At 39.3% G+C, this 27,109-nt stretch overlaps 1 protein-coding gene across 1 annotated transcript in view; it reads left to right on the top strand.

Moving 5' to 3' along the window:
* The window catches only part of CNKSR3 (CNKSR family member 3), a gene marked incomplete at its 5' end in the record, with an annotated part of 108,671 nt that extends 81,933 nt beyond the window's left edge, over window positions 1-26,738 (top strand). The window contains 7 exons of the mRNA XM_009084289.1: window positions 1,389-1,462; window positions 3,048-3,119; window positions 6,022-6,083; window positions 7,304-7,392; window positions 13,164-13,530; window positions 22,818-23,008; window positions 26,538-26,738. Of these exons, the coding sequence (XP_009082537.1) occupies window positions 1,389-1,462; window positions 3,048-3,119; window positions 6,022-6,083; window positions 7,304-7,392; window positions 13,164-13,530; window positions 22,818-23,008; window positions 26,538-26,738 (1,056 nt within the window). The remainder of the gene's footprint in view (window positions 1-1,388; window positions 1,463-3,047; window positions 3,120-6,021; window positions 6,084-7,303; window positions 7,393-13,163; window positions 13,531-22,817; window positions 23,009-26,537) is intronic.
* Between the last annotated feature and the right edge of the window lie 371 nt (window positions 26,739-27,109).

The raw sequence follows: 27,109 nt of genomic DNA, 5'->3' as shown, positions 1-27,109 counted from the left end.
AGGAATGATGGCTATGCCATGATTTATTGTGTACCAAAGAACAGACATGCAGATGTGTGGAGAAGCCACCCACTGAAATATCCATTCTGTATCCATATTTCAGTTCTCGGAGATTCATACTTCCAAGCATTAAAGCTCAAAGGCTTGTCTTGATGAACATCTTTTTATAGTCTCGTCATATTCATGCATAATGAGACTTGAGATACTGTCAGTCATTTTCATTTATCCTCTGCCTTTGTAATTGTTGTGTTACCTGCTTTAACTCAGTGTACATTTTCAGAATTTTAATGTGCCTAGGGATAGTAGCTGCGAGTAGCAAAAATGTGAATCAGGAATGAATGCTTTCTGTATTTTGAACAGTAGAGTTTTTCCTGACATTACATGCTACAGCCTTTTGTCTACATTATCTCTTAGGAAGATTCCTAGTCTTATTGTGGCTGACCAGGTCAATGTATATAGATGTAGTAAAGGAAGATGTTTCTGCTTCAGACACTTCAGTTTCAGGCAGGAGGAACAGGGATTTGAGGCTTAGAGGTCACTTGTGTTTCACTGGAGTGACTCTGACTCAGAGTCCAGCTGACTGGGAACAGAGATGTCAATGCCCAGAAAAGCTTCTCCCATCCAGGAGGGGTTGACTGGATATGAACAGTGTACTGTAAATATCTGCCTGGTTTTTGCTGTCTCTTGAGCCATGCCTGTAAATTTCTGGGGGGAGTGATAGCTGGGTGGCCAGAGCCAGCTGAGGCTGGTTTGCAGTGTTTAACAAGAGAACTCAGCTGTGTGGGATCATCCCTTGCACAGTTTCTCCTCCTGGGGTAGGAGCAGCCTGTATTGCCTCTGCTTTGCTCACGTACAGAAATATGTAGGTGACCATGTGAAATGGTCCATGTTGCAATTACACATGGGACACCTTTCTGCATCTCTATTTAGAATAATTTTGGGTCACTTATGAACTGTTTTCCAGCTATACATAGGTCACCATATGTGGTGCTGTTCCATATCTGTGTAACACACATGCTCTAACATGGAACAAATGCTCCTTTGAGATTGTATGTAACATCCAGACCCAAACTGATGTTATGACCCTTATTCATCCTTAGTAGTCAACAAAACCTGTGCTCACACTCTGCCACTTGCACTGACAGGAGTGGTGGCTTTCTAGCATTCAGGATTTGCACAAATATAGGTGGTATAGGAATATTTATTTTTCCTAAATATCAGCCAAAACTTTGGGTGTTAATCTGTCCCCATGGTGATGAGCATATATTTTCACAGTATATAAAGCTGTCAAAATCAAGCACTTGCATGTTAAATACTTCAGCATTGGAGTCTGCTAGCTTACCAGTTGGCTGATGTCGTGATATTTAATTATTGTTTCTTTATTGCAGGCTGAAAAAGCAGAAGGATTTATCAGACTTCCAGATTTCAGTGTGGACCGAGCAATTGAATGCAAAAAAAAGCAGTAAGTTTCTCTCTTGTGCCAGTTTTGCACGATTTTTATGATGTTGCAAGGAATGAATCTCAATAGTCTGATGCTGAAGCTGTGAGAGTTCTGTGTTGTATAAATAATGAGATACTGATTAAGCCACTGAAAGAAAACCATATTGCAAAAATATTTTTGATGTTCTTTGCTAAAACTACAAATAAAAAAATGGATCAGTATGCCAAATGTTCCCCCCCCCTTCTTTTTGTTCACTGATTATAAGGAAGCTCTAGCCTGTCTCAGATACCTCCTCTTAGCTGAAGAGGTCAGCAGTGGTGCAAGCAATGCTGCTTCGAGCTAGGACTATTCTTTGGACTGCTGTGGTGCAACCGAGCTTCAGCTGTACTTGAAGCCCTTGGTTGTGCAGGGGATAAAAACTTTATTTAGCAGTGTAGGCATTTGAAAATATTCTTTTCAAATTCCATATGCAGCACTGACTTCCAGCTGTTTCTGAGCATACTTCAAAGATTTGGAGGGGTGTTGCTATTGTTCAAAGTTACAAAGCTCAACATGTCTTTTATTGTGTCCCTAAAGTGAAGCCTTCATTGTTCTGTGGGCCTGACTCATCAAAGGAAAGGGGACAGCTATTTTGAATATGGGGAGTTCCATTTTGTTTTCTCAGAGGAAAGGTCAAGTCACACAGTACAGAACCATGAGAAAATATTGTCTTTCACTTCTGTGGCTGTTGGCTGTCAGTGACTAGAAGGGAAATGTTTTATCATCACTTATTTGTGATTGGATAAGTTAGGAAAACTGTGGGGATTGACCAGTACTGCTGGGTCAGCTAGAGCCCAGCCAAAATGTGTGCACGTGCTTCCATGAAACAGAATCTCCTAATGAGGAACAAGAGAGGGAAACCACCCACCCTCAGACACTATGTTTTAGGAAAAAAAGGCTTTGAAAACTCTGACTGGTGGATATTCAACTAAAGCTGAGACTGACAGGTTAACTGTTGGAGGTAGTCAGGGGACTAACTCCATTTTGTTTGTTTCAAACCTGCCGTGTAGTTGCCTCTGGTGCCTCCAAAAACTTGTCTAGGAAAAGTCAGTGAAGAATCAGTTGCTGTTCACCCACTGTGTGCTGCATGTGATTTTATTGTGTCACATGTCTCTTCCCTCAACCATGAGTTTTCCATGCCGTGAGGTCTTAGCCTGATGAAGCACTCATGGAAACTGTTCCATGCCTTGGGTCACTGCTGGTGCTTTCTCTGAACCTCTTTCAAGTTTGCTTTGCATTTCAGAGCTGGAGGATGCAAAACTGCACACAGTATTTGAGGTGTGGGAATGCAACAGAATTATGTAATGGAATAATTGAAGTCTTTGTTTTATTCTTTTTTCCTTTCTTTTTTTTTCTTGCAGTTTATGCCCTCTGAATAATATGTAGCCTAGCAAATGAGCTAAAAATAGACTAGTGTTTTAAGGAAAGAGCTATATGGATGGACAAACTAATCCAGATTAATACAGTGGGGTGAATAAATATTTGAAATAATTCATTCAGCTATTATATTTTCTTTCTTATGCAAACTAGCTTTCTTCATATCTTTTCAATTTTTCTTTTCCTAAAGTGCTATTAAGATCAGCCACCCACAGATCAAGACATTTTATTTTGCGGCAGAAAACGTTCTGGAAATGAATACGTAAGTAGGAGTGACTGGTCATGTTTCATCCTGTATCATGCCTGAGAGCACTCTGTGAAAGTTCATTCTTTCATTGCCAAGCAGTTGTTGACAAAGTTATTTGGGGAATTACTGAGTCTGATTTGTTTTCTGGTCACTGAATGGAAGGAAACTACTGCTATTTGTTCACTAATGACAGTTGTCAGAATTGCATAATTGACCCAATTTTGATCCTAATCTTCCCAACATTTTCTGGTATCAATTCTTTTCTGTCAGAGAGATGCAAGATTTGATAGTAAGTTCATCACACTGGGAGAAGTAAGGGGAGAAAGGAAAGAGAGGGAAAAGGTTAATATAGTTTTGTCCCAGAAGTGATCTAGGACTAGAATATAATAGTGTCTGCTTTCAAGAGTAGCATGTTAGATAACAAGGAGTGTTAAAGGCATAGCAAGGGCTGTTTCTTTAACAAAAATAAGCATTTACTTCAGCACCAAGCTATGTTGCACAATCCTCATGACAGGTCAGAAATTTTCTTTCTACAAATGTCAGAAGAAAAACAATTCATTTATACAGTTTTTAGTGAAAGAGGTAAAAATGGATATGAATACTGCCATTTTAGAAACCAGAAAGATATTATTTGCTATTGGTCCAGTTTTGGCTGATTTAGATATATCATATATCTTTGGTTTTTTTACTTCAGATTGCAGTCTGTTCAAAATGCAATTGCATTAAATGGCCAAATACTGAATACAAAGAAGAATGAGAAGAGGGCTCCTATGTTAGTCAGCTCAGGACTTTAATCATGGTTTGGTGGTGATCTCTGTGAGATTCTTCATAGGGCATTGACTATACTTTCCCTCTATAAACAGAAGACAACTATTTAACACAATAGAAAAGGAGAGAGGTTGAGAGAAGGCGTGTGATCTTCTGAAAGGCCTATAGACACAGAAATGTACAATACTACAGTGTGTGTATGTAGATATATATTCATAGATCTGTACTCTATAGATGCATGCAAGTAAATATAGATGGGAAGAACATGTTGCGCTTTGCAACTTGGAGCAGCACCGAGCATATCAGTGGGGACATAACCATCCATTTCTGTATTGCTGCATTTCCTACCAGAGCTCCTGAATGGAGTGTCAAGTTCTTTGAGGCAGATAGGATGAGTATGACTGAGAATGACAGATGACTGGAGAGAAAGTAACCCTGGTTGAGAGGGAAGAGATGAAAGGATGTGGGGAGAAGGAAAATTAGAGCTAAGGGAGGGCATTAGAGAGTGCTAACAGCCAGTTTGGAGCCCAGCTGGAAATTCTCGCGTGAGACATGTTTAGCTTCATGTGAGTAAGTGATTGAAATCTATGCAAGTGTTTCAGCTCTTATGCCCCCAGAATGGTTTTCTTCAAAGTCCACTTCTCGAGTAAATTTCATTTTGGCTTAAAGCTAGGTGGCCTAGTGTTAGAGCAGCTTGCACTATACTGCACTAATTACTCACTGTTGTAACTGATGATGCTTTCCTTGGCAAAGTATAAAATACATGCATTTAATACATAAAGTACACACATATGCATGCATATGTCAAAACAGACTAAAAGACACCTGTTCTTTTGGTTCCAGTCTTACAAATACACGTGTGAATGGTTCCACTGAACTCACTGGAGCATTCATGTGTGTTGAGTTACTGGTGTGCATAAATGCTTGATGGATCATGACCTTTTGTAACTCTTCATGCATCTATCTATATATGCATATACCTATACATTTCTATAAAATCGATTATGGATTTATTGGCACAGTCATTTGCTGCATTAATTTAGCATGTATTTGCTATTGTGATGCACCCATGAAAGGTAAAGCCATGCTGACTAGCTGTGTGCATTTAGATGGCCTTAGAATGTACATAGTTACTAGTGACCTGTCTGCTTTTGTTGTTAATGAAGTCCTAGAAATTGTTTAGCAAATCTTTTGGGTTTTTGTTAACATGTTTTTTAATTTAAAAAATCATTTTGTTATGATTAGCTATCAGAAAAAAGTCAATAATCCACTTTTACAGAAAGGACACTGTTTTTCTGAATTGTTATGTGGCTCTATTTTTCACACTGCAGTCTAAAAATCCAGTTACTTTGACACTGATCTTACTAGAAAATTTCCCATAGCTTTAGTAAAACAAAGATCAAACAAAATGTTTTCTTTTTTTCCCAGTAATGAATCTTAATTCCTGCCCTTCATATATTCCTTATTTAGGCCTTGAGTTTTAATCTGAAAAGCTTGAGTTTTTCAGTTGTTAGTTTCTTAAAATCTGGATAGATCCGAGTGAACTACAGGGAAACATAATATACAAAAATTTTATCAAAGGATTGTTTCTAGCACCAGAAAAATGCGGCCACCGAGGAAGAGAAATGAAAAAACCCAATTCACCTGCTAATAACTTAAAGCAACACAGGAAGAGAGACTTACTAAAACCAAAAGTACATAGGAAGTTGAAGAACACAGTATATTGTGGCAAAAAAATCTGGTTTTAAACAGCTTAGATTCTTAGGTTGTGCTGCAATAGTTTCAGCCAGGACAGCTGACATGTCTATGGCTCCCATGCTTTTTGCTTCACCTTAGGTGAAAGATGACACCTCAGCAGCTGGAGTAAGTCACTGACATGGTGTTACAACACAAATACTTTAGCTTCCACAAATGCAACTGCTTGGAAGAAAAGTATGTCCCAAGCAACTAATTCTGTTCACCACAGGGAATATTAGTATTCAGGTAACTGGTGCCTTTCTAGAAGATGATCTAAGAAACAGAAACTTAGACATTTAATCCACGGGCTAATGAAAATAGATGTGGTGGTGTCGAACACATCTGAGAGGATCAAAACTCTGAGCAGCATACGAGTATCCCTGACTCTATACTCCCTCTGTTTCAAACACAGGTGGCTAAGTAAGCTGGGGATGGCTGTAGACCCTCAGACACCAAATGGGAAGAATGAGGAAGGTATGCTCCGAACTGTTTTCAGTGTGTAACTACATTGTGATCTTAACAATTTTTGTTCGGCCAATTTTTTTTGCCAGCTCTTTTCTTTCTTTTAAACTGTCATCTTTGGTGTGTCTACTGTCTGAGCTGAGAGAAACCACATTGATACAGAAAAATAAAAAATGGTGAGGAACAGTCTGAGTGTGAGAGATACTTGGTGATCTTGTGAGAGGTGTGTAACTACTTTCTGGCAGTTTGCTGGCTTGCTAAGCCTATCAAGTGTGAAAAGAAACAGCTGTGCTAGCCTGGGTTTTGAGCTGGTGAGTTATATTACAGCAGTTGTGCTACAGCACAGGAGCTTGCAGGCTTGGGAACACTTTGTGCACTGTGGACCCAACACTAATGTCTCCTCCATTCCTGGGGGGTCTCAACAACAGCAATGTTGGGGGACGAGTGGATGGTAGTGCTACTCTGAAGCCTACAATTTTGTTCAGAGCCAAGCCCAAGAGTTCATTATGGAATAAGTAACTTCGAAAGCTCCCAAGAAATATATTTATTGTCTTAATTTGCTCACTGACCTAACAGAATTCTTTGTTGGGATGACACCTGCACCCAAATCACAAATCTGGGCAGAAGACAAAGCAAGTCACCTGTCAGAGCAGATGGAAAAGCTGCTGGTGAGGACACGTGTGCTGGGAGCTGGTTTAGAATGAGAAGTGCTGTGGGTAGTATTATGTTACCAAACCAGGGATGGAGTCTAACTAAATGGAGTCTAAAGCACCATGTGAGCAATCTGTTTTCTCCAAAATTGCAACCAAAATCTCAATGCCCGTTGCTAGCTCCAGGAAAATTTACTGGTTACAGAGATTAAGGAATCGCCTCTGCTGCTTGCAGCAGCTCTCCTTAACTTCTGCTACAAATGAAACTTCTCTTTTAAAGACTGCAAAGAAAGGAAAAAAGCCACCCCAAACCTACTCGTTAAGCTATCTAGAGTAGTGCACCCAGTGTTTCCTGTGGTAGCAAAATAAAAATTTTTTTTTTTACTTTAAAAAAAAAAGAAAAAATGGTTGCCATGAAGTAGTGTAACATTACCATGAGTGGGTTAGAAGACACTGACTTGTTAAAGTGTGGTCCTTAGTCCAGAACATCCTACTTGGTGATCTTTGGTTACCACAGTGCTGTGAGGAATAAATGAGTGTTGGTCTGACTCTATTTTCACTCATTTTCCATCTCTGCCTCAGAATGCTACAGTGAAAGTGAACACGATGATCCAGAAATAACAGACATGCCACCTCCTCCCTACACAGTCCAGCCAACACCTCCTTCTTCGGTAAGTGTTCCGGTGATAAGCTTTTACTTGTGGCTTGCTGGTTGGAACAAAGCTCTGTTGAGGTGGTGAACCTTTAGGAATAACCTAAAGCAGTGTCTGGAAGTGTTTGCCCTGTGTGCCTGGGAAATGTGGATGCACTGACTAACCTTGTCCTGTGGCAGAGCACACAGTTATTGCATTCTGCACCACAGGGAGCCTCGGACTGTAAAAGAACAGCTCTTTCCAATGGAGGCATACTCATCTTACTGGAGAAAGGGAGGTGTCACTCTTCCTCATACACACACTGTGTCTTTTTCTTTGCAAGGTTTTTAACACACTGCTGTATCCTAGTTTTTCATAGTATTAGCTCTATTTTTTAAAATCTGTCATGAAACATTTTTCTTTTTGTGGCCCTGGTGGCATCACCCAATAGCTTTGTATCTATTTATTTGAGTGCACTCTTTTTAAGACTGCTGAATTTGAAGCTGCTTTTGTGGCAGTGAAGTGACGTGAAAGAGGCCTCTTCTTATACCGATAAAATCTGTTCTTTTCCTCTACCTCAGAAAAATAGACTATGAAGAAAGAAAACTGGCACCCTTCCAAAATGTATGCTATTTTTCTCTCTAACTGTAACATATTTGTCCAGAATATTCCTTCCTGTCTCACTTCATTTCATAAATTAGAATAAGCACTGTGCACCCTCATGTGTCTAATCAAATTGACTTGCCTAATTATTAGCCACTTATTGCCCTATTAATCTTGTTTCTATATCATTGCTTTTCCTAGTGATCTCATCTCTCTCGCATGTGCTTTAGAATGTGAGATTTACTTAATTATGTTTTGAAATGAGTAATCTGGTTTGAGGTGCTAATGCTGCTGAAATAAGGAATCCTGAGTTCAAGCCTTTCCCTTCACTAGCTGGAAGTATGAGTTGAGAGGTATGCAGTAATACACTTAGTAAATTATCTCATTGCACCTCATGGAAGGGAATTGTCTGCTGCCTCAGTGGTGTGGTACAGGTTCCTACGTGGCATGTTGAAATGACATCTAGTAGCTGGGGTAGGCACAGAGGCAGCAAAGCAGGAGCAAATCTGAAATATACAGATGAGCTAGAGAAGCTTGTGTGATCACAGGCATTAATAAAAGGAAATGTCATGCACACGGTTGCCTGTCTGGCAATCTTTAATGAGCTCACATAAAGCTGGGAGTGTATGTCACACTGTCACCCGCTTGCCCCCCTCAGTTTCAGTCAGATAAGTCAGTCTTCACTTCCTCTCCTGAAACAGTTATGTAACATTTATCACTGTAAAACAATCCACCTGGAACTTGGGGGCCACGTGGTGTTCACTACTGTGTAGAATGTGATTCTTTATTGCATGTATTAACTAACTAGAAGGTAAATGTGGCCAAGTGGCTATAAATATCAGAGAAAATAGGAACTTTGGCAATACGTCTCCAACAGTTATTCTGGGCTGAGGGTCAATGACGAAGCATCTTGAATTTTATACCTCAGTGGATTGCCTTTAAGAGGCCGTAGATGTCTTTTTCATCTGCTCACCTCTGAGTGAATGCCTGCATTTTTCCAGATGGAGTTTTAAACAGGTGCTGATTTTTAGTTTTCTGTTTTTCTGGCTTCCTGCTGCTTGTTGGTCTGTTGCTGCACATGTGATCTCCAGTTGTCTCCTTCCCTATGCTCCTATTGAGTTCTGGCCTCCACATCTTAGGGGATACAGGAAAGGCAGGCAGTGGTGCAGATGCTTGAGGGGTCCTGCATTCTCAGACTTTTCCTTAAAGGTTTTCTTCCCTCCAGTCTTTATCTTTCTCTGCTGATTTCCCTTCTTCTTATGTGAACTTCAATCCCTTCCCCCACCGACAAATGTTAGCATCTCCTGAGCAAAGCTATCATCTTTTCGTCCAGAACTGGCCACTGGAATAAACTCCAGTTGCCATGGGTCTGCCCTGTGCTCAGCTTGCTTACACGGTGAGTAGGAACAGTTAGGTACCAATGCTTCTACTGGAAAGTCAGTTCTAGGAGTGGAGCCCGTGATTGTCTCAGGGAAGGCTGCTTAAACATTGCTTGCTGCCTGCTTATTTGTTGCAGAGTTCTTGAACAAAGCTTCGAGGTCCCAAACGTGGTGGATTTGGGTTGATACTCTGTGGGTACACCAATTTTGGAAGGCCTGCTTCAGTCTTCTCAAATTGCTGCTGGAAGTGACAGTCATCCTGGAAACTCAGCCCAGCATCAAGAATGCCACAGGCATTGACTGGAGTTAATCGATTTTTATTATTTTTATGGGTGTTTTTTCTTTATTTTTTAAATAACCCTGCACGTCTTCCTCCTGAGTGCAAAGGGATTTTGCAAAATAGGAATGAGGAGCTATGGACATTTTGGAAAATAAAATAAATGCTGTCTTAAGCTTCTTGACATCAACTCCAAACGGAAAACTATTGGTGTGGAAACTCATAGACACCTAGATGCAGGCTCTGTTACATTTTAGAGCAGCAAACATTTTGCTGTACTTCTGGCACCAAGTTTATACTTGCTGTTCTGTTCTCTGCTGACCTAAACCGTTTTGAAACTTGAAAAAGACAAAATTAGTGATCATGAGCTTTCCATGTTTATGCATGCTTTTGGGTACTGTGGAAGAACAGAGCAAGTGAGGAACAAGTATGTTTTAACATCTGTAGGACAAAACTTAAACTGACCACAGGCATTAATTTGTCCATGTGCAGATGGATTTACAGTTCAAAAATCAGCAGATATGTTGACCCAATAGGTTGCATTAGTCCCCAAGAAGCAGTTGAGGTGTTTCATGGCCCCAATTTTTCTCTAAAATATGTCTAGAGACTCGTTGATTTCCAGTGGAATCCTTGTGATCTGCTTTTTAAAATATCCCCAAGTGGAGATTTATTATTATATGGATGATTGCAAAATTTCCAAAGGGACCACTTGAATAAGTTAGGTAAACATTTGTCGTGCCAAAGAAAAAACAAAACACAGCACATATGCAGAGAAAAAGAAACACCTTCTGGCAGTCATCTTTATTCTCACCCACATTTATATTTAACACACAGTGAAAATGAAAACAAAAATATATTCCACTCAGCGCAGCATAGTTTTCATTTAGATAACACTTTTTTTTTTCCGATGGACAAATTCCAGAAAAATAGAGGTGCGATCTAACATCTTCCTTTCCTGGCTTTGAACAATTTAAATTAGACCATCTGCACCACGTGAGCCAGAGCTTTTACTGTTCCATAGTTCTGCTTGACTTTACAAACGCATCAACTATTTGTCTTTGTGATAGGTGCTCTTAGATGAAATACTTCAGATCACCTGTGTTCCCGAGGGTGCTTTTACCACTCATAAATGTAGTTTATGACAGCATCTCCTTGTCCTTTGCTTTGGGATGCATATGTGGAATTTTCCATTTTAAAAACTAAGTCTGATTCTGCAATGATTGGGACAGTCTTGGAAGAATGGCTTTGAAATTTTACAGAGGTGAACAAAATGCTATAAACAAATGGCACTCACTATCTGATATTGACCTTCCTCAACATCTGAATTGATTAGTAGTTACATGATACAGCTGTATTAGAAGCATATCTGCTTTGCTGCTTTTAATGTAAAAAGGAAGTAGTGTACACTACAGTATACAACACTGCATTGCAGAAGTTTATACATCATATTTATAAAAATTGTCACTCTTGGTTTAGTTTATTTGAATAAATCTTAGTTCTAGTTTTACCAGATTATAAATAGGTATTCCAGGCTACTCCTTTTATTGTGTTTGCAGTTTGTCCAGGTTTCCTTAGTAACACCTTCTCAGCAATTTTCAATACTTTCAGTCTACTTATCATCTGTTTTAATATTTACACACATCTATTCTACATATATACTGAGAACATAAGCTTTCCAGAATTGTGGGTATCACAAGTCTAGTACTCTGCTACTGGCATTGGCCAGTAGCAGATGATTTGCAGAAGAAATACATTTCTGCAGTAGCAAAATATCTGGCTTACATATCATGATGATTTCATCACAATTTCTGATTTGCTTTCCTTCTCTTCTGTTAAATTATTTATCCTTATTAATTGATTCTATTCTAAATATTTGCATGTATATTTGTGTGTTTGTGTATGTATCACTTGTGAATTTGACTCTCTTGGCTAATCCCTTTGGTGGTGTTTGGTAGCTGAGAAGCAAACTAGTGCTAGTTCTTCATGTGTGAGTTGCTTTTGGTGACCCGATAGTAGTAGAACTCAATCCTTGTAAACTCCTAGTGTAGACAAAGACCTGGGCACCTAATCACTTGACCGGGAAGCTAAATGCCTTTCAAAATATTGTTCTTTCTCTCAACCTTTCTTTACATAGAACTATGCATCTATCACATTCTCTCTCATTCTACTCCTAGCTAATAATAATGGCTGCTAGATGTTTTCCTGAGTGGGTGGGGTCTGTGCAAAATACATGAACAATACAAAAATAAGCTTACTGTATTGTCAAAGCAGCCTAAGCAAGGTAATACACTTAATCATTTGTTTAAGGTAGCAAAAGATTAAGCAAAGTGAATCAACGAGGCAATGCACCTGATCATTATTACAAAGAATTAATAATAGTGATTAAGAAAGATACATCACCATTTGCCTTAATACTTTACCATCATGCAGATTCACAGTTCCTGGGGAGCCCTGGTTGCAGAGAGGATTTGGAGAATCCCTCCCAGCCATTGCAAAATCCTACGCAGTGCATCCACTCGTAGGTGAGGTCTCCAAAGTCTCTATGACTGGGGTCCAGCTTTTATACACTTTAACAAACAAAACTATTACAATATGTGTGGTACCTGGTTTTGCTTCCTTGTATTGGTCAGGCAATGGACCAGGCCAAGGTCCATGTTCTGGGTGATACAAGCCTATCATCTTTTACTCTGTTTCCACATTCTTTATTTCACTTTATAATTGTTTAATCCACTATTATCACACCAATCGGGTGATCACGTGCCTTGTATGAGAATTTAGAGCTGTCTGCTACTACAGTATTCATGAGAATTTGCTTCACAACAGACTTCTAGTTTTATGTGTTTCTGTTGAGGGCCTTCCTTAGGATAACTTAATGATTTCTGATGTGTTTTTAGTGAAGTTTGGATCCCTTTCCAGATTTATGTACTGAAGAATGAATTTCAGAAGGTGAATGAGCAGCACAATTCTTGCACCATTCCCTATTTCCTATCCTCTGTCTGTTTTTCCTTTCCACCATTAACTTACCATCATATTATCTATCAGCCTTCTTGCCTTGGGTGGACCAGGTAAATGTGTGCTGAAAAGTTCAGGGTACTTCAGTGCCTGGACTCATTTCTGTCTATCTGTGGTTATGGCATCGGTGGAATTGTTGAATGCTTCAAGACAACTTCATGTTCAGTGGGTAATTAGGAGTTTCTCTCCTGCACTCTTGATTAGGCCTTTAAAGTGAAATCAAAGTAAAGAGGGAAGGTGAGTGTGAGACCTAGCATGGAAGGCTACATTCAATACAGTATTTTCCCTTGGTCTTTTGTTTCTAGGCATTGTCAGGTTTGTATCTCTTTTGCCTCTGTCTTCCCTGTGGCTTAGTTTCTGAAGTTACTGCTTGGAGGGGATTGGCTGCCATACCTCAGGTTTCTTCGGATGGATAATTAATCAGATTTCACCTTTTTTTTTTGTCATCTGCATCTGCATATCTATAATGTGTTGAACAGGAATAACTTGGAAATAATTTTTCTATTTTCCTCCCCCCCCCATTTGTTTCTGGAAAGCAGGATTATCAGAAGTCATCTTTCACCTCAACTCTGTCAAGTGAAGCATCTTGTTCTCTCTCTTCTCCTGAAAGCACTTTCAACTCCCAAGAGTCATCATCTTCCTTGACATCGAAAGTGGTTTATTCTGAGAGGCAGTCCTGGCTTGACCTAGTTAACAGCTCTGCCACAGAAGAGGGTGATCAGCCTTTAACTTTCTGTGTACACATTCACTCTGATGAGCCACCAGAAGTAATCTGTGGAGAAGCACCAGAAAACGAGGAAGGACGGCTTTCCCAATTCAATGGTGGATCCCAAAACTCTTACTTAAGTCCAGATACACATTGTCTAGCTGTACCAGATGCACCAGGACAACAATCACTAGCCAAAGGTGAGCTAATGAGAGGAGATTTTTGCTGCAGAGCCATACAATATGGCAGTTCAGGGCTTTCCTCCACTTCCTTTCCCCTTCCTTCCTTTATGTTCTTCACTGAGGATTTTTCCAGTCACACATGATTTAGTTCATTACACATTAAATGCATAACCTAGTATCTAGTTAGTAGGTACCTTTACAACTTTTCTCAAATTTTACCTGTATGTTACTCCATAGCCTCTGTATATAATTCTAACATAGACGTAATTTGATTGTCTCTATTTCAATGCAGATGTCTTTTATTAGTTAGGATTGAATAAAAATTTTAAGAAAGTGTGCCATAGAAAGGACATCCTAAGCAAAATGGAATATGTAGGAAGTGGTGAACATGGGGTTAGGTCAATCCAATTTAAAAAATAAATGCAGTTGCATTTACCTGAAGTGTATATTCCCCATTTGTTTCAGTAAGCATCATTGTAATCAAGAGAAAACAACTGCAGTCCTGAATCAGAAGGTCCATTAAGACCAGATTTTGTTTAAGAAAATAGGTATCTGCAAAAATATCCTCTTACTGAAATATCTGCTAAATTTAAAAGTTGGCATAGTTCCAGAATTTGGTCATTATTACTGTTCATAACTCTCCTGTGTGATGAGGCAACATCTCCTGCCTTTTGAGCAAAGCTTCTCTCTACGTTAAAAGCAGCTGAAGGTGTTCCTGGCATATGATTATGCAGTGATGAGAAAATACTCAGCGTGCTGCCTAGAGAGGTAATACACAGGGGAGCAAAAAGGTTCTCGTGCATCAGGTCTACCCATGATTCCAAATTCTTGTAAAGATTTGAAGTGAGTACCTTGTTGCTGAAGAAGCAGGGTTGTCTCAGCACAGTTCCAAACAAAGATGCACCTAAAAGCTTAGGTTGAAGCTAATGCAAAGGTGGAAAAAACAGCACTGGACTTGTTGGGAACTCAGGGTATTTCTCTAGGTGAACTTGACACTGATTGAAAAATGATAGTATAAGGCCAGTTAGGCATTGTCAGTCTCCCTATTGTTTTACAAATATCAGCAGTTAGCACCACTTTATGTTGTCATATGTTTTTCTGATTTTACAAAACACTAAATCAAACCAAACCAAACCAGAAACAAAGCAATAAAAAGGGAAATTGATCAAAATACAGTTTTTAGCAAAAGTCAAAATGAATTCAGAGTGTTTTGTGCTTAGCTTCATTATTCATCTTCTAGGCAGCTCTGCTAGAAACTTCTGTAGCAATGAAGATCAGAAGTAAAACCCAGAGTGAACACGTGTGCAATTTCTATGTGGTGGAAAAGACTTGTACTTTCAGAGAGTTACTGTGAAACCTAATTCCCAAAACTGGCTTTGCAAGTTGTGAAAAGGCTGCAACTGGCAGAAATGGGGTTACTAATGAAAATGTCCCAAGACACAGTAAATGCATTGTTTTTGGGAATTTTACCTTCTGGGTTAAATTTGACTAAGTAATTCCTTTGGAAAACATCATTACGGAGATTCAGGTGTATTGTTGGAATGTAAGTCATGTTTGGCATAGTAGCTTATAGATCCTATTGAGCAAGATTCAGTGGTTGCTCTTCAGAAATCTAAACTTTTGCTTATAATATGTTACTCTGGTATTGTCAGCAATCCTGCAATAATGCGTAGGTTAATGTTTTTCATTGTGACTGTACATGTGGCAAATACTTTTATGGATGACCATAGAATTAGCATGACACATTCAAAACCATTTAAAGCATAGTTTGATACTCTCAATAGTACTAACCAATAAAAATGTGATTAAAGCATAAATCAAAGCACATTTTGATACATACCTGCTGTTTGCAAGGTGGTTTAATTTTCCTAAGATTATTCCTGGGGAACTGAATTCTTCTGTAGCTCACTGCTTAGCTGATGGGCAACCCTGATCACAGAACACTTCCATCCTAACCCTGTCGGTGATTGCTGATAGAATTCCAGAAATAGATCATTTCACTGAGACAGTCACTATGGAAACTGTATAACCTCACTAGTTACTGTCTGCATCGTAACCCATTGGTAAGCAAGTAAGCTGTACATCATATACAAGTTTTTTTTTCCTTTATCAGTCTGCATATTATGGGGAGGGTATGGAGAGTGTTGGTGGGTGGGACCCTCCCCTGCAATGGCCACTGGAAAAAAAAATGCAATTTCCTAAGGAAATTAGTTCAGTTACTTTGATTTGAGAATGAGGTAGAAAAAAGGGATTAATGTAAAACAGCAATTCAGTTCCAAATGAAAGTTATCAAAAAAGGATGCAATTTTCATTCTGTGACTTATCCCCCAAGAATTTCCCACTCCAGCTAGTTGATAAGGATGTGCACAAATACTGTGAGATGAATTCAAACTATGAGGTAAAACCTGCAAAATCTGATGATTTGCAGTAACTGGTAAGAACACCCATGTTGTCTGATGCAAAACAAGAATGCATTCCTCAGTGCAGTCCATACTATGTGCTTCTGAGTAGTGCATTTCTGACACGTACCAGAGTAACGAGACTGCACTGAGGAGGAGACATGTCTGCCTTGTGTCAGCATTGATCCTGAAAGCACGTGTTCACTGTGTGTACAGTCATCAGAACAGCTACGTGGTCTTTGATCCCACTCTCCATAGAATCTACAGGTGTGTCCATGCTCTCTCCTTCTCCTTGTGAGGTTAAATACCCCCTGTCACACACTCTGCTTTCTGACCACATTCTGCATGGTAAAAACCCACAAGGACTTTTGGTTGCAGCTGTTAACAGCCTAGAGCTGAGGGGAAAGCTTTCAAGAATTGAAGAGCATATTTTTTTTTTCAAAAGCCAGAAACGGAATCCAATGTGAGAAAAGATGGTGCCCAGAAGGAAGAAAGAGAAGCTGTGCCTTTGTGGGAAGAGCTTATAATGAAAAAAATACAAAAATAATGAAGAAACTTTAGTGATGAGTTAAAAAATGAAAGAAGAGTTTTTCAGAGATAAATGGATGAACCTCTGCAAGAGAAGCTACGGATTCAACTAAATGGTTTATTTTTTTCAACAAAAATTATTTAATGAACTCTGCTGAGCATTTGTGTTAGCTGCAAGGAACTGTAACATAGGATATTTTAAATAGCCTTTCCAGTCACTTAGTGGTAATATGAACATTCTCAGCCTTAATTCTCAGCACCAAATGCTGAGGAGAGGTTACATACCAGAGGGTGATATACAGATACAAAGAAGGGGAGTTTATAATTTTTGTCTTTTGTAAGGAGGTTAACATTATCCTTCTGTTTATTTTTTGGGAATATTTGATACTTTGGTGTTCAGCTTGCTACATGCACAATGACAAAGGAATCAAAGCTGCCTGTGACAAAAAGAAACTGAAAGGTGAACAAGAAACAGTTGAGAACACAAACAACTATCTGACTATATGATCTGTGTCCAAAAGCTGACCTTGACTGCTCCAGGATGGCTATTTCTTCTGACAACCACTGGAAGAAAAAGTGTCTGACTATGACCCATCACCATAATCATCAAAACACACGATAACAAGAGGAAGCCACTGGAACTGAGAGGTTACTGTAAGACAACAGGAATATGTGTTTGCATTTATTTAGGAATCTTCTACTATAGCAATAACATCCTTCTTCCTTGTATTTTCTGAGGGGTTTATGATCATATGAAGTTAATGCATCTTGGCAAGGAATCCTTATTTTACTTATTATGACTTCTGGTTTATTTTATCTTAGCTCACAGTAGCTGGTAGAAGATCTGGTCTGTGCCAATATTTTGAAACACCTGGATAGCTTTTTAGATACCACTTGAATTTAGTCTGCGTTGGTTTTGTGGGAAGGAATTGGTTAAACGGGAGCTGGATGCATTCAATTCCTTTTGTTGTCAGAACTGACATCCTCTTCCCCTCTGCAGTCTGCCTGTGCCAGTAACAGCCAGAACAGATCCTCTGGTGTGCTCTGGCCCCTTTGTTCCTTCTGTGAAAGTCAGAGAAAATGGCTAGATTGTGGCTGAGACTAGCCAAGGAGTATGCCTATGGTGAGAACAACTGTGGAGAGAAACAACTGTGTTTGAATAATTATTTTGTTTCTCATCCAAAAGGCTTTAGAAATTACAGTGAAAACTATGGTGTTACAGTTTTCTGAACTGTCTGAAAAAGAGATACTCATTTGTGTTGTTTCCAGTTCAGTCAGTTTATTAAAATGCCATCCCTCACCTCTGGGTTCACTATACTGTTATAGACAAGAGCATCTGACTGTTGTTGGTAACATATTTTTCTTGTTATTTTCTTCCAGTCTCTCCTACCTTTAGTTCTGCATTTGCCAGTGAGGAGTTTAATTAAGCTATGCTCACTTTATTCAAATTTTTCCTCTATTTCTGTTCTATAGTTATGTGGGAAATGTTATTTCCCTGAGGTGACATCATATTCCTATTGAAAAGTCTATTACCACTGTGGAGTAGGGCTAGGGGGTGGGTATGGAGGTAAGGACAAAAGTGGTTTATGGTTTTTTTCCTCTGTGCTCTCCAGCCTGGATCTATGTGTTGTGCCATTGGCAACAAAAGTTTTGGCAGAATCAGAAACAGACATGCTGGCAAATCTACAAGAAGTTCATAAGAGTAGCAAGGACAGGAGGAAGAAGCAGACTTTTTTTTGCCCTGGGATTAATACACAACTGGGGATCTGTGAGATCTCAGCTACAGAACAGGAGAACAAATATTTACATTTCAGTTTAGATTTAGTTAGATATGTTCTGTTGGAGGTGGTTTTCAGTGCAAAATGCTGTTTCTGCCAAATGTTTTCAATTTCTGTATCTTTACTGCTGGGAAACAATCAGCTTTATTTTTCAGAGCTGCTTTTTGAAAAGTTCTGGATAATTTCACTTTTGTAGGCTTAAAGAGCATTACAGTTGAGATTTCAGGCAGAACCCTGTATTGCTGCTCCAAGGTGGGGAGTCTCAATATCTTAATGTCTCCACCCCGTGGCAAATTGGCTGACAGGAGGGTGGAAGCTGAAAACTGAGGAGGTGAAGAGCTGGTGTGTTGAACCTGTGGCAGTTTCTCATCTGCGATATCTCCTGTTACTCAGAGAGAAATAAGTGGTATCAAGCCACAAAATTGTGTTTTACTTCCCTGGAATCAGAATTTCTCAGCAGTTGTGACTTGCCTAAAATACTACTACTGCTCCAATCTAGAAGGTCTTTTTTGAATGTGGAATTACCTCAGTGCAGAACTTCCCTTTTTCTTAGGTCAGCACTGGTTCTTTTCCACTTTCCTCACTTGTGGAGTCTGACAAAGTTAAAAGAGATTAACAGTACTGAAGAATTTTTCCAGATGTTTTCTGAAGAAGTCTATGAGGCTTGTGAGAGAAGGGCACGGTGCAGACAAATCCTTCCAGTGGCATCGCCTGACAGAATTACTTATAGTCAGTACTGCCGAGGGAAGGGAAAACTGCACAGTGCATGTGTTCCCCCCATGGCATATACACAATCATAAATGCACACAATGTGTAATATCCTTTCACTGTGGATGTTTGCTCCTTACCACTAATCCTTCGGCAGGTCCTGAGAGGAAAAAAATGAATGTATTTTATCTTTAAAATAGGATGAGATATAGAAGTGCTGTAGTAGCATTTCAGTTTCCTAACTTGCATGCCTGAGACAGAAAGTGTTTAGCTTGAAGAGTAGCTGGTGGAAGAGATAACTTGCAATATTTTATTCTGAAGTGATTTTGAATGTGCCTGATGTTAGCTGTGTGACCTGGCCGGAAAGAGCAGTGCTGGTGGGGCCTGATCTGTCCACATGATTAAGATTTTTGACAGCTGAATATATCCATCATTATAAAGCCCCAGAGGTGAAAAAAAGCTCAGACCTGGGGTGGTACCTTTGTGAGGCTGACATAGACAGTCCGTTCATTTTTACACCAGGGCCTGAAGCTTGTGTATTGTGTGCTTTTTGCACATATTTTTACTTTGTGATGGAAAGTAAGTATTTTGTAACAATTTAGTAGTATGGTTTAGACAGTCCAGGTTTCTTTCATGGGAGGAATCCAAATCACTGCAGCCTAAAAAAGAACTGGTGAATGCCTGTGCCTCTGTTAGAGACTTATTCATCTGCAGGTCAGTCCTCTAACTCCAGGTGAAAGGAATACCAAGATCTGGGAAAATGTGCCAGAATGTTTTAATCTGGAGAAAAAATCCAGTCTGTGCTTAAGCTTTGACTCATGTTGCTTTATTTCTATTATCCAATCTTAATTTTCTCTCATGTTTTGTGGGAAAAACAAGCAAGCAAACTAGAGATAGTGCTTTCTTAGTTTACTTTTGAGGCATAAAGAGGCTCACGAAATACTGTAATGCACCACTGTGTGAGTGAGGAGAAATATATTTTCTTATCACAGGTCATTTTATTGGCTTGTTAATTGAATGCTAGACATAATACCTCTGCCCTTACTCCATTACCTCTCCCCCTTTCAGATTTACAGCATCAATCTAGTGGATTCAGGGGCATCTTCAAGCCAGCAAAACATGGGGTTTTGCTTTCTGAGCTTGGCTCAGGGAAACTCAGAACACTGAAGGTAAAATTCCACATAGGTAACAGACAGTCTGGCCCCAATGCAACAGTATCTGCTTCTAGGCAAAAGCACAATATTAAGATACTCTTTTGCTATTTTTTGGTTGTTGTAAAAGTTCAGTACTTATCAAAGATGGAGACAAAAGTACTATATAACTCATAATTCGCTCTACACAGCCTGTAGGTATCACTCACCCTCATTTTCATTCAAGAAGATGGAGACAGGCTTTTCTCAGTGGTGCCAAGCAATAGGAAAAGAGGAAACAGGCAGCAACTGATACACAGGAAGGTCCACCTGAACATAAGGAAAAACTTATTTTCTGTGCAGGTGACCATGCACTGGAACCAATTGTCCAGAGAGGTTCTGGAGTCTCTCTCCCTGGAGTTATTCAAGAACTGTCTGGATGCAATGTGCTCTATGATGACCCTGCTTGAGCTGAGGAGTTGGACCAGATGATCTACTGTGGTCCCTTTCAACCTGACTCATTCTGTTTTTCCAACAGTTTGCTGAAATTCAGTTTAGTTGCTTCACAGTCACTCCCTTTATCCGCCTGATCTGAAGAATCTGGCACATTCCTTTCCCTCTGAAATTACCTGACCCTAATTAATCCTTTAGGGGACGAGAATGGTGGAAAAATAGGAAGTAGGAGAGGCATTTTAGATCATGGTCTTAAAAGACTACAGGAGCTGAGTGCACATTGCTGGTCAAGTGCATCATCTGTGAGCCTTTTGCTGGGCTTTTCTGACTTTGGGTCCATCTTTTTCTGTACCAAGTATTACTGTTCTTCTTACCAACACCCAAAAGAGCATGAAAGATAACAGAGTACTTAGCATGGAAGGAGAGTGTTGGGTGAGGGTGTTTTCTCATGCTTGCTGCTTTGCAACCCTTTTAGGACACAGAGGAACCTCATGAGTTAGCCTAAAAAATTATCTGAAGTAGGGACATTATGGATTGACTACTTTTAAAAGTTGCTGGACAGGATTGAAACGATTTGTTTTCTTGTTATATACTCTTTCTTGGACAGCTGATAAAAGTCAATTTGTCCCTCAAAGTGTTACTGTGTCCAGTCCTGATGGGTGATGTCTACAGTACAGTTGAGCCAGTCCTGTGCAGAGACTGGCTAATGAAACAAACAGCTGCTTCATCCCAAGAAAGTAGGCAGGAAATTAGTTATAATTACGAGGCTCATGGCATGAGCCAACAGCTTTCAGGAAATACTACTGCCGTGTATTATATCTTACGCTTCCATTTTTTTCTGTTTCCTGCAGCTTGTTAAACATACACTTCTTTTCCTCCCTCCATAATGTACCAATGTTGGAGGTTATATTTAGTTTTTGTCAAGTTACAGTAGGCTTTTTATAATCACAGAGTAGTGAAGAATAGGCCAGCAACACAGTGAAGGCAAATATTTGTAGCATATCATAAACCTTTCTTGTAACCTAAATATTTAGAAGGAACAGGGGTATAAGAGGATGCCTTACTTTATAAAACATGGGAAAGATAAGGACCCCCCTCCTAAGTGGGATGACATGTTGGAGAAGTCTTTTTGCTCCAGCATGAGTGAGGAAAAGGGCTTCTTCCTTTTGTTCAGAAGGTATTTACTGACTTAAGGTGATTTGGAAAAGTCAATGTTTAACTTTTCATTAAAAGAAAGAAGTGCCCATCCAGTTCAACAGGCACATGGAAGACTGCAGTAGAGAAGAAGTACCACCACTACCCTCAGGAAAGTAAAAACAAATTTTATCCCAGTGTATCTTGAGGGATTCATTAGCACCTGAAAACACCAATAACTTTCAGATTTTCCTTTAGCAAACATTGAAGTAGAAATGTCTGCAGTGTGGACTGAAGGGTAAGAAGTGAGTTATGCAGCCTGTTGCTGAAAATGGCCTTCTGCTAAAACGCCCCTGCACATGCCTGGTACATTTTTAGTTCCCGTCTGTTCATTTTTAAGTTGTTCTATTCTGAGAAATGTCTTTGCTTCAATTTTCATCTTATTTTATGCTCTTCTTACTCATTCTTCCTTTCCTGGCCTCTCTCATGGAATATGGTGCTGCAGCTTGGGAGCCATCAGAATAATTAAGGTGGAGATAATCAAGGCTTTGTTGTGAGGCACTACAAGCAAATTCTCTGGTGCAATGTGTGAAACTCAGGGGCTAGGCCTTAGATGTCCCAAGGGTACTTGCTTTAATCTGTTTTCTAGAGACTTTCTCTTGGGGCCTGTGAAATGTTCCTATGTTTCATTTAATCATTCAATTCTTTTAAACTGTTTTCAGTAATTGCCAAAATCTGGTGATGAAGTGGCACACCAAATGGAATTTACCCTGTGACTTGCCAAGTAGAAATTTAATTCACTGTCTACAGTGTGTGAGGAAGGGTGAATGGTTGTAGATGCTATCAAAGTTAGTTTCATTCAAACATAGAATTACTGACAGTTGTTCAAAGTCTGTGACATATTCAGAGCATTAAAGCAGCACTCTATTAGTGAAAATACAGGCTCAGATCTGTTTGGAACATTACCTGATTCTTAAAAACATTTGAGTTTGGAAGTATGTCTTTCTCATATGCATTATTACTCTAGAAATTATCCTAAAAATTGCCCTTGGTTTTAACTCTAATACCATTACTTTCTGACTTGGCTAAGAGTCTTTCTGATGGCTGAACTTTACATTTCTGCTATCTGCTGCCACATTCATGTTGTCATACTCAATTTATTCTTTTCTTTGCAGAGCAGGAAAAATGTGATGATGATGAGATGGAGCGACTTTACAAGTCATTAGAACAAGCAAGCCTGTCTCCCATTGGTGATCGTCGGCTGTCAACGAAGAAGGAGCTTAGGAAGTCATTTATCAAACGCAGCAAAAACCCCTCCATTAATGAGAAGCTCCACAAAATTCGAATGCTGAACAGCACATTAAAGGTGAGATTGCAGAACTGGCTAAGGAAATGCCTGAGATAAAGAAACGGAATGGCTGAAAAAAGAAGCAGCATAGACTTCAGCCAAACTCTAATTGCATATTTACTGAAAGCCCCAGAGAATTTGGTTAAGTTTTTGAATATTTTTGTTTTCTGCTTCATTCTGAATACTGATCTGTGTTTTGTTGTTCAATTTGAACTGGAAGCGGAGGCAATAGTTCAGAAGGGACTCTTCTTGCAGAAGTTCCAGCCCATTTGGAAAATTTAATAAAGCAAGCTTCTCTTAGTTAGCTGGAAAACTTGCAAGCTCAGCTGAATGCACTAAACAGGAGAGCCTTAAAAAGGAAGAGCAGAAAAAGTACATTGATGATAAAGGACATGAAAATGACCCTGAGCCAAAAAAAGTTTTCCTTATGTGATTATAAGAGAATGTACAGGATGTGCCAAAGCTATTGTAAAGACCTCCTGTAACTAAAATATTTTTAATAACAAAAGCATCCTGATTTTATGTTGGAAACATATCACAAACTGGAGGAGTAGAGGGGTTCAGGGGATGTTCCATGAAAGAGCCAGTAAATCTGTCTGGAATATGGGGATTTATGAGGCTGTTTGCTTGCCAGCATCAAGTGTCATGGGATTTCAAAGCCTGCTTCTGAATGATACTGAGAGAAATAGAAGGTTTAACCATAGCATTTATATTGTAGGGAGAAGAAAGAATAAATGCAAACCTGAGGCTTCTCTTGTTTCTTTTTGTATGTATTTGAGTGCATTAGAGGCAGGAATTAGCAGCAGTATCTTGTTCCACATGCATGTATTTGGCTCCAAGCATTGTAAGCTGGAGAAATGCTTGTAAAACAGTTGGACTTAATGATCTCAGAGGTGATTTCCAACCTTAACGATTTTATGATTCTATGATTCTAAAAATTTCTTCTATCACGGCAATCATTGTTTTGATTATTAGTTGCAATGGGAGGCTTGGCTTTGGCACCTCAGCCAGTGTCAAAATTCCTGAAAATACAATTGAAAAGGTAACTGGGAATATAGGTATTCTTCCTGGCTCTGTATGAGATCTGGTGAAGTCTCTTCTCAAGTATCAGAGTCTTCAGTGATATGGTAGTGACTGTAGCAGTATTTATTTGCATCAGCAATAAAGTGACCCCATCACATAGCAGAGTTAGTTTAAGAATTATGCTTGTTTTATAGGATAGGAAGCTAAATACAGAAACATTTTGTGAAGTTTTCCCTGGTAGGATTCTCCCTAATAAATCTAAGAGCCAGTTAGTACAAAATAGAGTTGTATTTTGTGGGGCAATCGCTTTCATTAGTATGGAGCTGAATGGAAGCCTTGCTGCCAGACATGAGCAAGAGGAAAAATATGCATTGATTTAGTACAGGAATATTGTATGAGTTGTGATTAACAGTCTTTTTTTTAAACATTAGGCTTGTCTAACACTTGTATTTAATATGGAAAAATAATTTTTGGAGTGTTCATAATGTATAGCATGTGCTGATCTTTTTTTTATTTCTTCAAACTAAGAAACTGGAGTATTGACAAGACAAATATAGCACAGACACTTTCTCATAGACAAAAACAGAGTTCTATACACAGCAGTGTTTACGTTACTCTGCCTGAAAGGCAAATGGCTGCAGTGGGAAAGTGCCGTATTCTTTACATCAGTGGAGTTATGTCCTTTTAAAGTAAATTTTCTTAACATATAATATGAGACGTAAGATAATCGGAAATAATCTACTGGAAATTTAAAAATCAGGATTTTTTTGCTTCTGATCCATGTGCACTCTGTTTTAATTGAAACTCTATTAGCTTGGGAAGTGATTTATGCAAGCTTTAGTGCAATTTTAATTTTGGACTTTTGACTCCACATCTTTACCAACAGATTAATGTTGCTGCCACAATATATCATTAACAAAACATGCTTTGGATAATTTGGAAGAGAGGGAAGTTATGTGCAAATGCATCAGTCTTAATGAATGTGGGAAATAGATTTAGTGCTACAGGAAAAATTCCATGGCATGACTTTTTGCCATCAAGTTTGTCCAGTGGAAATATTCTTCTTTCACTTCTGCCTCCTTATCTTTTCTCTTCTTCTCTTAGGCTAACTGCACATACCTCTGCATCAATGACAGGAATGTTCTTACAAAGTCTGGCACTGGGTCTTGAGGGTAGGACCTGTGCAAACCTACAATTGAACAACCTTTTGTCTTTAAAAAGCAGCTAAGGCATCACAGAAATTAGAGTAGTTCATTAGAGTAGTAGTGGGATATGGATGTATAAACAGCTGATTGCTAGTATAAGAAAGTGAAATGAATGTGTGGAAGTGTTTTCAAGGCAGCCACCAACACAGAGGGTCCTCAGGTGTGATGAACCCATGGACGTAGAAGATGGTTAGAACTATTCCATTGCTTCCACACACAGACTGGGGGGATGGAACCAGACAAAAGCAGTTAAGGTTTGTTAGTGCAGTGTGGTGCCTTCATTAAGAAATTGTAGCTGCTAAGTACGGCTTCACTATCCTGTGGTCCACTACATGGATAGGCAATAAGGGCTGGAAAAGTGGTTGGTTATGTCACAACATATGAGTACATAAATGAACATAAATATGTGAAAGGAGGGTGTAAAGAAGACAGAGCCAGCTTATTTTCAGTGGTGCCCAGTGACAGGACCAGAAGTGATGCGTTCAAACTGAAACACGGGAGGTTTCTTCTGAATATCAAGAAACACTCTTTTATTGTGAGGGTGACCAAGCACTACACAGGTTGTCCATAGAGGCTGTTGACATATTCAAAAGTCATCTGGACATGGTCCCGCTGCAGTGGCTCTGCTTGCAGAAGGGGATTGGGTCAAATAACTTCCCGAGATCCCTTCCAAGCTCAACCATTCTATGATTCTGTGACATACAGAGTCTCAGTATCCCTATGTCAGGGACTGTTTATATCTTAGAAGTGAACCAGGGTGCCTGCAATATATGACATGAACTGCTCTTGCCTAAAAGTATATACCAGATTTATTAGTAGTAGCTGGTGGTATTTGGCAGCCACATGCTCTAGCCGCTCTTCTGCCAGTGCACAAATTATATCAAAAATTATGTTCAGTCAAGCTCCCAGAGAAAAGACATTTGTAATGTAGCCATAGAATAAGTATTTTTTGAGAAAGTTAGAACTGGTGTGAATTACAGAAATAAATGCTGCTGTGTCTAGTTTCATGCAAGTACTAACCTGTTGTGAGACACCATAACAATATGTAATTTTCACATGAATTTTCTCTCATGAAGTTTTGCTAAGAATTCTATAAAAAATGCCTAGATGAAATCATAATCTTGACTTCAGCTGGGAGGAATTTTTGCTGTATATTTAACTTTGATTGTCTATGCTCTAAAAATGAGAACAAGCTGCCAGGAGGATGTATAATTGGCCATCTCCTTGTGACATGGTTGTCTAATGTTCACAGAGTGGTTTTATTATGGACAATGAGCTTGATAGTTTCTGTGGGAAATAACCACTTGTTCTCTTCCTAGTGTAAGGAACATGACCTGGCCACAATTAACCAGTTGCTAGAGGACCCAAAGTTGACAGCAATGAAGTACAGAGAGTGGAGGAGCACAAACATTATGCTGGTCCAAGATATTTATCAGCAGCAGGAGGTCCGGGATGTGTCTGCAGAGAACAGTGAGGAGCAAGAGATGACTCCACAGCCTGTCACTGAAAGTGCTATCTGATCAGTGGTTCATGGGAAGATTTTTCTCCAGGGGTCTTCACATACAGTCACTTTAAGCTGCTGTATCTTGAGGTGTTTTTTTTGCAAGTGTTCTTCAAAAGGAAGACAACGCCTTCTTCATAGCTTTAATAGCTCTTGCAAAACTCATTTCATGTCAAAAGGACAAATCCTCCAAGTTATAAAAGCATGCCTGAACCTGGGCTGCATACCTAAGAAGGCTGTTTAAAGAAGCAGCAAAGAAAGACTTTTCAGGCTTTGGAGAAGAAAATTATATATGTCCAATTTCTGGAAGTCCAGAACTCTGTAATATGTGCTATACAAATGTGAGATCCTTGGGATTGTTTTAATCATGTAACTTACCTTTAAATGAAG

This window comes from Acanthisitta chloris, unplaced genomic scaffold, assembly GCF_000695815.1.
Source record: "Acanthisitta chloris isolate BGI_N310 unplaced genomic scaffold, ASM69581v1 scaffold4911, whole genome shotgun sequence".
NCBI classification, from domain to species: domain Eukaryota; kingdom Metazoa; phylum Chordata; class Aves; order Passeriformes; family Acanthisittidae; genus Acanthisitta; species Acanthisitta chloris.
Note: the sequence above shows the minus strand (reverse complement) of the source record. Positions and strands in the feature narration are given on the sequence as shown.